Source organism: Saccoglossus kowalevskii, chromosome 9 (assembly GCF_978046115.1).
Source record: "Saccoglossus kowalevskii chromosome 9, keSacKowa6.1, whole genome shotgun sequence".
In the NCBI taxonomy this organism is placed as follows: Eukaryota; Metazoa; Hemichordata; class Enteropneusta; family Harrimaniidae; genus Saccoglossus; species Saccoglossus kowalevskii.
This window is the reverse complement of record NC_140649.1, coordinates 14,360,501-14,378,331: the sequence shown is the minus strand read 5'-3', so window position 1 is coordinate 14,378,331 and position 17,831 is coordinate 14,360,501. Positions and strand designations below refer to the sequence as shown.

General features: G+C 33.8%; 1 protein-coding gene across 1 annotated transcript; it reads left to right on the top strand.

Moving 5' to 3' along the window:
* The first annotated feature begins 749 nt into the window (after positions 1–749).
* Positions 750–15,862, top strand: LOC100375733 (hydroxymethylglutaryl-CoA synthase 1-like). Its single transcript, XM_002738268.4, has 9 exons — positions 750–844; positions 5,726–6,178; positions 8,520–8,645; positions 9,187–9,351; positions 11,433–11,604; positions 12,289–12,459; positions 13,589–13,821; positions 15,227–15,372; positions 15,749–15,862. The coding sequence occupies exons 2-9, from the start codon at positions 5,734–5,736 to the stop codon at positions 15,818–15,820; spliced, it is 1,530 nt and encodes a 509-aa protein (XP_002738314.1). The 5' UTR covers positions 750–844; positions 5,726–5,733; the 3' UTR covers positions 15,821–15,862.
* The last annotated feature ends 1,969 nt before the right edge of the window (positions 15,863–17,831 follow it).

The window sequence follows — 17,831 nt, the reverse complement described above, 5'->3', positions numbered from 1 at the left end:
CGTGACCAAATAGCTATTTTGCTAATAGACTTGATCACAAACTTAAGAAGATGATTGTTTTCAACTAACCACTGCAGACTAAAATGTAGACGACATCTTGTTTTGTGGCTATAAAACGAACACCATTTGATAGTAACACTTCTACCAACAATCAGTGGTGTGACTGGTGACATTAAGGGCCAAACATTTGAGATCATGGGGGGGACTGGAAGAGATTGACCCTTGCAAATGTTTTGCGGTATCTTTTCTGAACATTAATTTTTGTCCTATATTTGCCAATGTGTTCCCACCATGCACCACTATGCATGCATGTTTTCTCTCTCGGCGTCTACTTGCACACACAAAAACTTTCACCCCCATCATTTGAAATGGTCGATCCCTTACATCAGCACAGATATGACTAGAAAAGTTGCCCGCTAATAAATGACCGCTGACAAAATTCAAATTACATACTAGAGAAACCAACAACCCCAACCCGGTAAGTAACCCGGCGTATTTTTCACTTCAATAAAAATCGCTATGGTAACAGTCTATCTATCGTACCAGAATGACAATCAACTGTTGTTGAATGCTATTCCGGTTACACAATCTATTTAATGCATCTAACCACGATGAAATCACGAAAACCAAGGGTGAGAGTGTGTCTCTGATTGGCTGAGTGTACTCGCACCATCTTCTCACCTGACATGCGTTCCTATGAATTGCGCATGCGCAGATGTGTAATTATGGATGCATGAGGTCATAGGCCGCTTTGAGTCAGTCACGTTATTTATGTTCCGATAGTAAGTAGTGAGTGTGATCTGCAGACGTCGTTCTTGTGGTCATCGGGTAAACATCGATCCAGGTAAGTTTAAGCCATTAGCTTGACCATCGATACTTATATATTGACCGGCGTGTGTCTCAGTTGGTAACGAACTTGAGATTCGCGTCGTCCAGATTCCTAGCCATTTTAAGATTCTCGGTAGTCGCCGCGATTAAAGTGGGTATCTCGGAGATATACAAAATACTTACATTGTTACGTATTACGTCAGATTAAACTTGCTTACATGACTTATTCCTTCACACAGTCATAATTATATATAAATTTACCGGTATATATATTTATAGTTAGATATATAGATAGATAAATTTAATTTATGCTAATTTATGTAATATCTTTAAATTATGTAATATCTATGATCAAAAAGTGCAACATTTAATATAACATTGACCCAACATAAAATAAATAGATAAATTTATACTGTAAAATACTTTATTTTTGCATGGGAATTAAATTTTAACTATTTTCGCTGAAGGAATGATTCAGTGAAAATAAAATCCGACAAATACACCCTTTTTCCTATATTTTACATTCAACTTGTCAAAAATCATTGAAAATAAACTCCGAACAAAACACCAAAAAAGTATTTTCAGCGAAAATTAATTCCAGCTAAAATAAAGTATTTTACAGTACATGTAGAAGCCAAGGCCACAGAAGAGATATGATCATGTGTCCAACTTCCATCAGCTCACATATTAATGTTTCAAATTACATAATGCATAAGTAATTTTAAACCCTGCCAGAAAAATGCCAGCCCTGCATTACAATTGGGATCAGCAAAATCTTATTTCAAGTCCATTGTCCAAGGCCTGACCTTTACTCAGTGTATTGTGCAGGAACATACAAAACTGAATATGCCAAGCAACATTTCCAATTCCCGATTTCCGAATTACCTTCAGATGCGATGTAATTCTATTTGCGAATACGTAACCTACCTAGCAACGGGCGAGGGTAGGACAGAAATATAAAATGTCCAAAGAGCACTGGTAGACATGCAACCCGAAAGAAGTCAGCGGCATATTTGAAAGCATATTTTTAAAGATAGCAGAGTGAGTGTGGGTGGGTGGGTACAAACAAGGGCAGCTAGAAAAACTATTTAAACAGCTGAGAAACATGGATTTCCAGTTGAAAAAGATGATTTTTCAGAGAAAATGGACTGAAATAGAGATGGTACGTGTGTGTTTCACAAAGTGAAATATGAACGTGGCATAGTTTTTCAACTCCCAAGATACTTGCAAAAAATACAAAAGCGCACAAACAATAAACACGCGAATTATAAGGGAAAGTGTAATTTAATTGATATTTAGAATAAAATAATGTGATTGAAAACTTTGTCGTTTTCTTAATGAAATGAATGAGTTACTTGCCCTTGGGAATAGAACTTGTTGTTGCAACTTTGTATCTTTGTATCTATGGTCAATTGTTATGCAAATTAGCAAATTATAACAAACCTACCCCCCACCCCCCTCCATTTTATATCTCAGAAGTGAAACACAAACTCCAAATCATGACTGAAAATGTGAATTAATTCAAATTTATGACGTAATTTAAATTTAAGACAAGTTTTGCAAATTTCGCGAGAATGGAAAAGTCACAAAATTTCATAATGGCTTTCGTGAAATGTTGTCTTTGTAAATGTTCTTAACTTATAGGACGCCATATTTATTCCTGTGAGAATTTTTGTGCCACATTTTGAATGTTTTTATCTCCGCTTTCATCGGGGATGACAAATGGAGTTGTTGGTATAGGCGATTGTTCGTCGTCAGTGTCGTCCTGCATCCTGTTTCCTTTGTTTCTCTTTGGAGACTGTTAACTCTATTACGTTTATGCATGTTACATATATTCTTTGAGTGGACCTCTATGAGATATAATCATTTCGTGACAATATCTTTATTTTAAATGAATATTTTTGTAATTTTTTGTCAAAATGATATTTTCGACTTCTCCTTTAAAACTTGCATATATTCCAATTGCTGTTAGGTGTTCCTTGGATGGACTTAAATTCTATTAAATTTAAACATTTAGTGAAGATATATTGGCTACAGGTCTTAAAACAAAAGTTTTTGAAAATTATGAAAAAAATTAAGTAACCTTATTTTGTTAAAATTGACAAAAGTTGACTTTGGTACTCAAAGAGTTAAATTATGAAACAGTTGACATTTATAACACTAATAATTCTGCATAGTTTACCTTTTGACAGATAGTAATAGTATTTGATAATATAAAACAAATTTAACTTCTTTTAATTTATATATAAAAAAATCAATATATTGTAGTATCAGAATAAATTTATTTATTTAGTAGAAGTAAATTGTAAACCAAAAATTGGCAATTATTGTATGCTAGATTTTTAAAGTATGTTTTACTATGACCATATATGGGTACACATTTATGTAATCGTATGTAATGATCATTTAACAAACTAAAAAATATGTTGCAATCAATTTTCTTTTTATGAAGAGATTTGCCGCAAAGAATAGCTTAGGATTACTGCTGAGGACAAGGTCATGCCCTTGTATGGTGGGATTGTTCATATATTCAAGTTGATCACCAAGTGCATTCAGTACTTTATTTTAAGTTTAGTATCTGAGTCTTCACAATAAATACAAGATCTTAATTAAAATATGCGCCATTTTAGATATATGGTGAGACATAAACTTAAAATGTTACTGATGACAAAAAAGTGCCTTTAACTCTTTGAGTGTCATTGTCAAATTTTGGCACCGTATAGTTTGCACCTCCCTATACCGTATTTATCTGGGTATAAGCCCAGGGTCCTGAACATGGAAAATCGCCAAAAAGAAGGGGTGGGCGTTTGTCCAGATATCCCCGGCAAAAAAACCCCCGAAAAATCGAGAAGATTGGCAACACGCAGATCGAACAGCGACAGGGAGTAAAACGGCAAATAAAAAACATGCAACAAAAATAAATGAACAATATCCAGCATTAGAACTGTAACAAGAAATAATTGATTGCTTATAATGTGACAAATAAACCAGAAATAATAAAAATCGACAGTGAAGATTCATTTGAATTAGAATATCTCCATCGACAAATACGCATGAATTATTTCCAGTTTTGACAAATACCGGATCAACAGCCATACAAGATCAATAATAATTTACGCAGTAAAATTGTGAAAGTTCATAATTGTTAGAAAAAACACATCTAGATCTCTATTTGTAAGTTCATTGCTATCTTCTCTGTCGCGATCGAACAAAATCCCTATAGCTTCATCTTGAAGTTTGTTGATGTCGTCCCACACAATTTGGACTTAGCACATTTAGTCCACGGATTTCGCTGTCTGGTAGCTTAGCACTTTTAATTCACGTCTAATCAGAATAAAGAGACAAGAAAAATGGATTTGCAGCAAACGACTCGCACAATGCTTGTGTTTACCGTCTGGCAATCATCTTTGACCTTTAAGCATCCGCTTTACTGATTGGCTAAGAATGACATCACTACTAGTGTTTCATCATCATCGCTTTCTTATCAGACTAGGCGTTCATCAATTATGGTGAAAGTTACCATTCAGCAAGTTATATGGATATGGCGGTGGGCTTGAAATAGGATAATAATTTCCATGACAGAAATGCAATAGCTATGGTGAAAGATGGTAAAAAAGTTGGCAGTCTTTGGCGTGACATTGCAAAAATTGCTGACCCCTGTTATGGATTCACAAATAGTTTATAGAGCCAAAACAACGTGCTTTGAACCACTCTCCCAGGTACGGATTGCTACAATATTGCAACATTGGTTTCATTGTCGACGACGCTAAAGCCGAACGAGTGCGACACTTGCTTAGCGGCTCTCCTTATACGATTTGCTTGAATCGTTTCCAAGGAAGCACAAACCAAACGGCCGGCCCTTTTTAGGGCCACGACATATTTCAAAAAAAGAAATATTGTTTCTCCTTTAATATACATTTTTTTGACTCGTTGGCTGTTATGTTTCTGATAAAAAATCTGGAAAAAATAAATGTAAACTACGTAAACAGTGATGAACGTGCTGCTCTATTTATGTCACAGCTATTTCGCGTTCACTCCTCGTTTTACGCAATTGACATTTATTTTTCAACAACAGACTGCAAGGACATAAACTGTTAATACAACGAACAAAAATAAATTTTTGTTTTTTTATTTTATTACAGGTGTAGAAAAAACACCCCTGGGCGTTTGCTAGGATATGACCTCAACTCCTTTATTTTATCAAAAGTGGGGGGTGGGCATTTGTTCGGGCATGGGCTCTTAGCCGGATAAATACGGTACATGAAATGTTGATAAAAATTGACAAACCTTTTGATCAAAAACTAAAAGGAACATCTGTCTGTATGGTCCAAAATGATGATGAAATTTAGTGAAAATTTTACAAATTGCAAAAAAAAATATGCACTGGCACTCAAAATGTTAAATTTCATGCTGTAAAAGCTCTCATGTCATGTGACCTGTCATCTGAAAACAATTCCTGTCTGTATCACATAACACAGCGATGAAATAAACATTGCTCTATTTACTTGAAATTTATTCAGAGTAATGGTCGACTAAAGAATAAAATGAAAACGCATGTATCTCACGAATGTCTAGTTCCATGATCGGTAGACTGGCTTTGATGGTTATGATTGTTGCTTTGATTTTAATGTTACAGTTTGATAGTATAAGCAATATGTGTATCCAGGGAAACCAATTTCTTGGCTAATATTTGTAAAAATGCCTGAAACTGAATGTAATTGTGAAGGAAATATTTGACTATTCTCGTCAATTTCCTGCATGCCCCTTGTAAATTTTAAGCCATGTGTGTATTCAACATTATCATTTGAATAACTGTGGAAACAACCATAATATATTTGATGTCTCACAAATGTTATTGTCAAATTATTAATTCATTTTAATACAATTTTTTTTTAAGGTATCAGCATGCCAAGTTCAGACAGTAAAGATGTCGTTGGGTGGCCTGATGATGTCGGTATAATCGCAGTGGAAGCATACTTTCCCTCTCAGTATGTCGACCAATCAGAGCTGGAGATATTTGATGGTGTTTCTACGGGAAAGTATACCATCGGTTTGGGTCAAGATAAAATGGGGTTCTGCTCAGATAGAGAGGATATCAACTCACTGTGTCTGACGGTGGTTCAAAAGCTGATGCAAAATTACGATATATCGTACGAGTCGATTGGACGACTTGAAGTCGGTACTGAAACTATTATTGATAAATCCAAAAGTACAAAAACTGTATTGATGCAGCTATTTGAAGAGTGCGGTAATACAAATATTGAAGGAATCGATACAACCAACGCATGTTATGGCGGGACAGCAGCGTTGTTCAATGCACTTGCCTGGGTTGAATCCAGTGCATGGGATGGTGAGAGAATTTCATTTTCATTTTATCTAGAAATCTGGTGAAGGGTAATACAACTTTTATGCTTAGTAAGTGATATCATTCAGTAAAAATATATCATGCTATTAATATACAAATTTTCATATTATTTGGGTCATTCCAATATTTGAGTAATTAAATAATTATTCTGAAAATGAGATTTTGCTATTATATGGGCCATGTTATTAGCTCCGCTGTCGACTTTGTCGAGCGGAGCTTATCATATGAGTGATTGTCCGTCGTCGTCGTCCGTGTCAATGTTTTACTTTTTCGACTTCTTCTTGAAAACTACAAGCCTGAATGCTTTGATACTTGGTGTATATGTACCTTGGGTAGACCTCTCTCAGATTTGTTCATTTCATGATGATATCTTCAATTTTCTAATTTTGGTGAATATTTTTGTCATTTTTAGTAAAAAGTGATATTTTCGACTTCTTGTTGAAAACCGCAAGTGCAATTGCTTTGATATTACATATATAGGTACTACATGTGGACCTCTCTCAGATTTGTTCATTTTGTAATGATATCTTTAATTCTCTAATTTTGGTGAATATTTTTGTCATTTTTGGTAAAAAGTGATATTTTCGACTTCTTGTGGAAAACCGCAAGTCCAATTGCTTTGATATTACATATATAGGTACTACATGTCGACCTCTCTCAGATTTGTTCATTTTGTAATGATATCTTCAATTCTCTAATTTTGGTGAATATTTTTGTAATTTTTGGAAAAAAGTGATATTTTCGACTTCTTGTTGAAAACCGCAAGTCCAATTGCTTTGATATTACATATATAGGTACTACATGTGGACCTCTCTCAGATTTGTTCATTTTGTAATGATATCTTTAATTCTCTAATTTTGGTGAATATTTTTGTAATTTTTGATAAAAAGTGATATTTTCGACTTCTTGTTGAAAACCGCAAGTCCAATTGCTTTGATATTACATATATAGGTACTACATGTGGATCTCTCTCAGATTTGTTCATTTTGTAATGATATCTTTAATTCTCTAATTTCGGTGAATATTTTTGTAATTTTTGGTAAAAAGTGATATTTTCGACTTCTTGTTGAAAACCGCAAGTCCAATTGCTTTGATATTACATATATAGGTACTACATGTGGACCTCTCTCAGATTTGTTCATTTCATAATGATATCTTTAATTCTCTAATTTTGATGAATATTTTTGTAATTTTTGGTAAAAAGTGATATTTTCGACTTCTTGTTGAAAACCGCAAGTCCAATTGCTTTGATATATTATACATATAGGTACTACATGTGGACCTCTCTCAGATTTGTTCATTTTCTAATGATATCTTCTGTTCTTTAATTGCCATGTGCATTGCTAACAGCGGAGCTATCTCAGCCGACAGGCTGCTTGTATATGTATATGGTCCATAATTAATGTACCTTATGGAAACACAGACGTTCCAAACAACATTATTGACATACTGTGGGATACACACATTATGCATGTACTTGTAATGAACACTGTGTTCCAACAGACTCTAATATTTTGAATCTCGTAAATTCTGGTGGTATGTAATTAATATTGTAATAAACTGTGCATATCTTTTTTGATCATTTCTGCTTCTTCATTGTAAAAGTCAATGACGACGCAACTAATTTCTTAATTTTATTTCCCCTCAAAAACGTAATATCAATGTGTCACATGATGAATTAAAATTGTCATTTTCACTCTTTTCTGAAGGGGGTACTCGGGACCCTGAGTACTAACACGGTCCAGTACGGTAATATCAGATGGAATCATACAATGTAATTTATTGAATAAAACCATCAATTTTGTCAGATGGAACAGAAATTATTGTGATGTTCAGTGGTGCATAGTAACCTATAAATAAACTATAAATAAACATTAGACTTGAATTGTCTCCAAGATCACAAGACTTGTTTTTGACTCTTATATAATGCCCCCCCCCTCCTTCATCATGACGCTGTTTGAAATACTGCAGTCCAGGTAACAATAACGCAATAATGGGAGAGAATTGGACAATATCGTCCTGCAGCATCTCTCATTCTCATTGTTGTTTGCGCAGGGCACTATGGGTAGTCCTGAAGCCAGGGACAAGTAAAATTGCTATTCAAACAACTGAATAGTAAATTACTTGCCTTAACAGACTTTAGTAAATATATATATAGGCAACATTAATTTGGGACAAGTCAGTTTAAAAGTTAACGTTAAACCCTGTTATAGGTCAGTGTGTGTTAGTTTTAACTGTATAATTTATTGTTGTTTCTACATGTAGGTCGGTGTATGCTAGTCATGGCTGGTTAATATTAATTGTAAAATTTTGTTGCTGTTTGCAGGTCGATATGCATTAGTTGTAGCAGGTGATATAGCTGTGTATGCCACTGGTAATGCTAGGCCTACTGGTGGTGCTGGATCAGTAGCAATGCTTATAGGACCTAATGCACCATTAGTCATAGAAAGAGGTAATTACAGTCTTCTCACGTTGTTGTTAATGTGTTCATTTCAAAACTTTATTGTTGGAGAGAATATCTCATCACCAGGGATTTTTCATATAGCGAGTCCCAATGAGAAAAATACAAGGAATTGACAATATATTATGTATACCTATATCTCTTTATCAAAAGTAGGATCCATTCTTGGACTAAAGTAGAGAAGTAGAATATCCGGGTAACACGCTCCCGCTCGTCATTGTAATATTTAATACTGATTTATGATTTACTGATTTTACTGATGAGTCACTAACTGAAATTTTCACTGATGTGAATATTTGCAATTTTCGTTGACAGTCTCTTGTGATATTAAAGCAGTAAGTTACCCAGATATATACACAAAAATTACTTGTTTCTAAACCCCAACTGATTAACTGAAATAAAACTGGACTGTCAATGTGTGTTTTAGATGAGTTAAACTGTCATGTACACCATGGACAAAAGTGATCTTGTTAGAATTGTAAACTATTACACTTCTTAATATAAATGCTATCCTGTGTATTTATTCTCTTAGGTTTGAGAGGAACACATATGCAGCATGTTTATGACTTTTTCAAACCGGATTTATCATCTGAATTTCCTGTTGTCGATGGTAAACTCTCTATACAATGTTATCTAAGTGCGTTAGATAAATGTTATCAACGATACGCTACAAAGGCGGAAACACAAATGGTAAAAGGTAATGTACAGTAGCAATTAAATCGCTGGTAGCATAGTGGTAGTTCTCGTCACAATCCGTAAATCCAAGTTCAAATCATAGGGTTGAATGCTTAATATTGTTGCTATAACGTTGCCGTAACGTCATTGTGATAGAAGACGGCCACACAGCTCTTTTGCATAGTCAAAAACATTGAATGTGGTTTATGTGGCAAAATGCCCTATATGTACACTTGCAATTTACGCAGTAAAAAAAAGTTAGGAGTTATAACAATGACAATCAATATGTGACATTCGTCTACTGTGAGATCTAGCATATTGCATGAATGGCACGTAACGTCTGCGGCAAAAAAAAGAATAAACTATTTGATTTTGATTTTGAATTTAATTTTTTTTTATAGCTCAATGTTGTAATTCTAATATTTGAAGAGGGAAATATTGTGTTGAGATATCAAATGATGTGTATAGCACACAAATACTGTGGAATACTTTATTTTCGCTGGAATTAATTTTCGCTGAAAAGGCTTTTTGGGCGTTTTGCTTGGAATTTATTTTCACTGATTTTTCATGAGTTTAATGTGAAATATAGGGAAAAAAGTATATTCACTGGATTTTATTTTCACGGAATCATCCCTTCAGCGAAAATAGCGAAAATAAAGTCCAAGCGAAAATAAAGTATTCTACAGTATATAATATACATGTATATATATATAAAAATATATATGTTGGATATACCGGTATAATACCATCTTCATTGTCTAATTACTCAATTAAAACTGAAAGCAAGCCAAATAAACTGCATCTATACCTTAAGCGTGGCAATACCCTGAAATACATTCGCATAAATTTTGGGTAATTTTACATAAATTTGTCATGCATTGCAGTATGAAATGTGTCTTCTTTCCTATATTGAGCTGTGTGATTCCATTATAGGAATGGCCTACATTCATGTATGGGCGGGATTATCAATAGTACAAAGAATGTGAATTCACAGCTGCTATATAAATCTTTTAGCCTTATTATTTCTTGATAAATCTGACAGTAGATAAAATGTTCCTTTCTAATATTGTTAAATTCAAGTAGTGTTTTTTTATTTAAATATATTTTTTGATGCCAGATGACTAATATATAATTTCAATTATCTCTTTGTTAGTGTGTGTATTATGATTGCACTGACGATACTTATAGCAAAGAAAGCAAATGTTATGTTTTAGACTATGTGACAAGGCTGTGTGACCATATTCCTGTGGTATTATGGAAATTTAAAATGCTCTAACTATGAACCTAAACCATGCTTGAATATGTTAGTTATAGTGGTTATAGTCTCCCCATTAAGCCTGAGACACTTCCCCAGGGTAGGGGTCAACCCCATTTTGGTTGGTAAATCTAGGATGGATTTTGACTACTAATGATCGCAATGTTGTTTGCTAACAACTTGGATTTGGTAAAAACGTAAAATATTAGATATGAACACTTTGAAAGTCTCAATACACTAAGTCATCTGTTGCTGTGTTTTCTTCAATTACAACCTTTTTTTAGAAATCTATCAAGGATTATATACACATTTATGTATATTTCTTGTACATCTATTTACCGTAAAATTGATAATTTCAGCGTAATTACAGTCTAATTACTTATTTACCATATTTGCTCTATTAGTATTAGTAGTATTCAAAATAATTCATATTTTGATGAACCATTATTGTAATAAATACAATTCATTTGTGCTCTTGGAAAGTAATTACAGTATGTCTGATACATATGCCTTTGATTCAATGAAAGTCTCTTTAAACTTTTCACCACAAGTTCCCTCTTTTCATCACAAATCACAAACAAGTCTCCTGTCTGCATTTTCCTTAAGAAGATTGGGGCAAAAATAGCTAGATTTGTTGAGGAACAATGGGAATTGACTTAAATTTTGTCTGTTGACTCCAAAATTAGGGTTCATTTCCAGAAATATTGAAGAATAGGAGAAACAATGGCAGAAAAATTTGGATGAAAAAGTCATGTGGTGAAAAGATTAAACAGTTGAGCTGTTTGCGGTCAATAATCAACATTCCCAAAAATCACTGGAATGTTTTACTTTTACTGTTTTCATTGCAGATAAGGAGACTGGTCCCTTTTCGCTTGGTCACTTTGATGCTATGTTTTTTCATTCACCGTATTGTAAATTGGTACAAAAATCGTTTGCAAGACTTATGTTAAATGACTTTCTTAGAGACTCAAATGCGGATACAACTGAGAATGGAATATTTTCCGGTCTTGAAGCATATAGGTGAGACTTGAATATTGTTATTTTGAAGTGTGGGTTTCTCTGTGTGTCGAGAAAGCCAACACTTGGAGATGATTGAGACACAGATTCAATTATCACTCTCTCATTATTTGTCTGAAAAGTTATAGCACTATAGTCGTCCAGCTATGTATTATAATTTCATGTAAACGAAGTATTTTACGCTTATTGTACACATTGCATACGATCCATATCGAACATGGCGCGACGACTGTGGCATTTTTTGTCACTATCAGAAATTGATATTTTAAGATTGAAATACACTAAAGTTACTGTGACTGATGAAAAATTAGCAAAAAATTTTAACTTGCTACAAAATTTGGAATTTTTTCACCACTATACAAAAATTCTCAGAATTTATTCTAAATTTGTATTATGAAATTGTAGCAGCTAACCGTTTGTTCTTGTTTTTGCTTTATTAAAAGTGTATGTATTTAATTTTTAAATTTTTCGGGTTAAAATTTAGCAGTTGATTTAATACTCATCATTTAAGTATTAAATGTAATGTAAAGAAGAAATATTATTACGAAAACTGCTTTATATAATATTCATACGTTCTGCATGAAAATAAATGATGTAAGTGTAGAATGTATATCATGTGGAATAAATAATCAGCCAAATGTGGTTTTAAAATTAAAAAATTGTGAATCTGTTCTTTTTGTTTCCTAGGGATTTAAAACTTGAAGATACATATTTTGACAGAACTGTTGAGAAAACTTTCATGGCATGCAGTAAAGCAACTTTTGAGAAAAAAGTGAAGCCATCGTTGCTACTTGCCAACCAGATTGGTAATATGTATACGCCGTCTGTGTACGGTGGGCTGGTGTCTTACATAGCACAGTAAGTATATATACACCGGTATATATATTTTTTTAAATATTAATTTTGTGCCTCACAACAGTTTCGAACATTGAATATCATTTTTGTCTCTCCTGACTTTTTTAATGTGTACTAACATACATTGTGTGTGTAACATAAGAATGTCTAGGGTATTTTTTGGTCATGTATATAAATTGTTGCTACTTCTGTGATCTGTTGCTATGCAGAGAACACTTTTCCCAGATGGTCGCCATTACCATTTGTATGTACTGTTGCTATGTAGAGAACAGTCAAAGATGGCAGCCATTGCCATTTATATGGACCTTTGCTATGTAGAGTACATATACATGTACTATTGTCAAAGATGGCAGCCATTACCATTTGTATGTACTGTTGCTATGTAGCGAACAGTCAAAGATAGCAGCCATTGCCAATTTTAAGGACCTTTGCATATATATAGAGTACATATACAAGTACTATTGTAAAAGATGGCCGCCATTACCATTTGTATGTACTGTTGCTATGTAGCGAACAGTCAAAGATAGCAGCCATTGCCAATTTTATGGACCTTTGCATATATATATAGAGTACATATACAAGTACTATTGTAAAAGATGGCGGCCATTACCATTTGTATGTACTGTTGCTATGTAGCAAACAGTCAAAGATGGCAGCCATTGCCAATTTTATGGACCTTTGCTATATAGAGTACATGTACATGTACTATTGTAAAAGATGGCGGCCATTACCATTTGTATGTACTGTTGCTATGTAGTGAACAGTCAAAGATGGCAGCCATTGCCAATTTTATGGACCTTTGCTATATAGAGTACATATACATGTACTATTGTAAAAGATGGCGGCCATTACCATTTGTATGTACTATTGCTACATAGACAACAGTTGTGGCTATTGTATGTTATTGTATTGAAGAGTAAACTTCATGTAAATATTACAGTCTTAATATGTCTAGATACATGAGTAATACAAATGTATGTGTATATATTGATAAATCTATCATAAGCTTCTTCTAGTTAACAGCATTATCAACCTTTGCTTGTAGCATGTATTGCCTAGAAATACATTGATTTGGTCGTGGTGTGTTTTTCTCCTTTTAGCTCTCAATAATACCACTTTTGTGTTTTTCCAGAAATTCAGTGGCTGACATCGCCGGCAAAAGAGTTGGGTTGTTTTCTTACGGTTCAGGATTAGCATCTTCCTTGTATTCTATAAAGTTTTCAGAAGACACTGCACCAGGTTCCAAATTGTCCAAATTATCTGAGGTCTTATCAGATGTGACTGTTAGGTTAGATTCACGAAAGAAAATTGCACCAAAAATATTTGCAGATACTATGAAGCTGAGACAGGATACTCATCATCTTGGTAAATATGGTTTTTATGATTTCTGCAGAAAATGTGTAATTGTAGTTTTATACCCAGACAGAGCTCATTTTTCCAACTCACAAATGACTTATGTTCAATTTATTATTTACTTGTTTTAGTCCCTTTATACCCAGGCAGTACCCATTCTACCCACTCTCCAATTCATAATGGCCAATGTATTATTTACTTGTTTCAGTCTCTTTATACCCAGGCAGAACCCATCCTACCCACTCTCCAATTCCTAATGGCCAATGTATTATTTACTTGTTTCAGTCTCTTTATACCCAGGCAGAACCCATCCTACCCACTCTCCAATTCCTAATGGCCAATGTATTATTTACTTGTTTCAGTCTCTTTATACCCAGGCAGAACCCATTCTACCCACTCTCCAATTCCTAATGGCCAATGTATTATTTATTTGTTTCAGTCTCTTTATACCCAGGCAGAACCCATCCTACCCACTCTCCAATTCCTAATGGCCAATGTATTATTTACTTGTTTCAGTCTCTTTATACCCAGACAGAACCCAACCTACCCACTCTCCAATTCCTAAGGGCCAATCTGAATGTATTATTTACTTGTTTCAGTCTCTTTATACCCAGGCAGTACCCATTCTACCCACTCTCCAATTCCTAATGGCCAATGTATTATTTACTTGTTTCAGTCTCTTTATACCCAGGCAGAACCCATCCTACACACTCTCCAATTGTTAATGGCCAATGTATTATTTACCTGTTTCAGTCTCTTTATACCCAGGCAGTACCCATTCTACCCACTCTCCAATTCCTAATGGCCAATGTATTATTTACTTGTTTCAGTCTCTTTATACCCAGGCAGAACCCATTCTACCCACTCTCCAATTCCTAATGGCCAATGTATTATTTACTTGTTTCAGTCTCTTTATACCCAGGCAGAACCCATCCTACCCACTCTCCAATTCCTAATGGCCAATGTATTATTTACTTGTTTCAGTCTCTTTATACCCAGGCAGAACCCATTCTACCCACTCTCCAATTCCTAATGGCCAATGTATTATTTACTTGTTTCAGTCTCTTTATACCCAGGCAGAACCCATCCTACCCACTCTCCAATTCCTAATGGCCAATCTGAATGTATTATTTACTTGTTTCAGTCTCTTTATACCCAGGCAGTACCCATTCTACCCACTCTCCAATTCCTAATGGCCAATGTATTATTTACTTGTTTCAGTCTCTTTATACCCAGGCAGAACCCATCCTACACACTCTCCAATTCCTAATGGCCAATGTATTATTTACCTGTTTCAGTCCTTTTATACCCAGGCAGAACCCATCCTACACACTCTCCAATTCCTAATGATCAATGCATTATTTACCTCTTTCAGAATACCAGTACTATATTTAACCCACATCTTATTTCTTTACAGCTAACTACACACCAGTTGGTTGTATTGATGATCTGTTTCCTGGTACGTGGTATTTAACGCATGTAGATGAGATGCACCGTAGACAGTATCTCTGTACACCATTGAATGTGATCCCAGAGTCATTGCAATCTTCTGTCATTCCTGTGGTAAGTACCAAATGCAATAATACACTTTGATGCATGTACATAGTAGTATAGTGAATGTGGCACAATGCATGTATGAATTAGCAGAATCTAAAATTTAGATAAAAATGTCACTATTCTCATTGTTAGAATTGACTCTTTGGATATCAATTGCTGAATTAAATTGAATTAGCAATAATACATATTAGCCAGGTTATAATATCAATATCATTACATCGTAACTATCATGTACATGTGGGTTAAGAGCACTCTGTCCGGGAAATAATGATTATATACGAACCCTACTGCAAGTGATAAGCCCTTATTACTAAATATTAAAACAATGTTGGATATCTTTCTAGTGTCACCATTCACCTTGTACTTAATCTCTTCCTCGTAGGAGACTGTGTCTAGCAAGAGACCTTCTTCAATACCATCACCAGAAGCAGTCCCTTCAAATACGGCATCGTAAAGTATAAAGATTAAATTGACACAAAATATGAAGGAATGTCTCCAACTTTTTTTATGAAGAATAATTATTTAAACTTTTGAAACTGCACTCTAGGATGTTGCTTAATTCTTTATTGCTCAAACCATCAAACGGAATGGAAACCAAGACTTTCTGCTTTGACCCTCACAAAAATACATAATTAATTTATCTCTGGTGGCAATTAAAACACCATCCTTTAATTCTTTGAAGGAAAACTGCATTGTGTATAAAACTGTTACAATACCATACATTCACTGCCATGTATGTGTTGATGATGCTATTGAATGCAACTTTTCTATTTAAATTGCGTTCCAAAGCAACAGAGGTACATTATAGCTATCGATGTATACTTATTTTGCATTTTTTCTTTAAAGTTGCTGATAGTTCTCATATGAGCGATTTTATGAATCAATGCACTGTAAGTTATTTAATGTAGCACATGTTCTTTGAATATTTTAATCATCCAGTATACACTGAATGCAATTACTGGTTTACGTGCGCTTCTAATAGAGCAAATGTGGTAATACTAAAATACACTAAACTCCATGTACATTTGTTATTTACATTGAAATTAAGTTCACATTCCTTTTGTCAGAACAGTTGAGATGTATGAATTTGTTTTCCTGTAGTCAGACCTAAAAAAAACATAAGTTGGCAAGGAAAACCACTTGTAGTTTGGATTCACCACTTCTGTATCCGTTGATATTTTGCTTCTCTGGTGATTACACCATTCCTGTCAACTGAATTACTGTCAACTGAAATATTTCTACCATTGTCTTTTTCATTGTATTCAAGAGTTTATTATTGATAGTATTGTTTTATGCAATGTATTTTTTTTTGCACTCTTGTCATTCGATAGAATCAAAGTTAGATTAATAAAAGTGGACAAATTGTTAATGTATAAGAATAATCTAAAACATGATATTTGAATAGATCATTCTATGATCACTGCGAGATCCTGTGTTATGCGTTGAAATAGAAAGTCAAAACAGAACAAACAAAGGTCGTAGCATCTTTGTGACGTCAAAATATCGTATAGGATTTTTGGGATAAGTGTCTCAACACCATGTTCCTTTCTGAAAGATAGGCATTTTGACATTGAACTACATTTTCAAAATCAAATTATTTCATTTGTGCAGCAGATGCTAGATCTCACATTGAATGGAAAATCACATATTACAATCAAATTATGAGATGCAATCATGTGACATAACATGGTAGATTCAAAGAAAGATTTTCTGAAAGATAGGCATTTTGACATTGAACTACATTTTCAAAATCAAATTATTTCATTTGTGCAGCAGATGCTAGATCTCACATTGAATGGAAAATCACATATTACAATCAAATTATGAGATGCAATCATGTGACATAACATGGTAGATTCAAAGAGAACATGCGAATGTAATGACCAGTAGTTTTTATTAGGAATAAATTTGAAAAATGAATGACATGTACACTATACACTTGAAAATTATGTTTGTATTTTAGTATTTACTAATATCTAAAATTTTAAAATGTGCACATTTTAAAATAGTTGAATGAACTAATTTGCATAATTGATTTGTTTGCATTATGTTTTATCTGGATTGGCTGTTGTTCTGAAATGTACAAAAACAAGAGTGAAAAAGTTGTCAGGTACACTAATGTGTTGTATTAATTATAAACATTATTGTGAGTTTGAATTATTGCAATTTGATGTGAAATTTATGTTTTCTTTTCCAGTATTATTTTTTTTTTGATTATGTATTATGAAATGTTTATATAATGAAATGTATCTGTGTACTTTTGTAAAGTTTATAGTATGTATTGCTCTAGACTTGAACTAGATTGATTTTGGTGCATTAGTTATAGTTTCAAAAACACTACAATAATATGAATTGCTGCTAAATAATAGTACCACAGTTGTAATGCAAAGCGTGTTTGAATTTCAAGTAAAGAGACGTCGTACTACACTATATCAAATTTCCTTTGAAAGTGTACATTTAAGAGT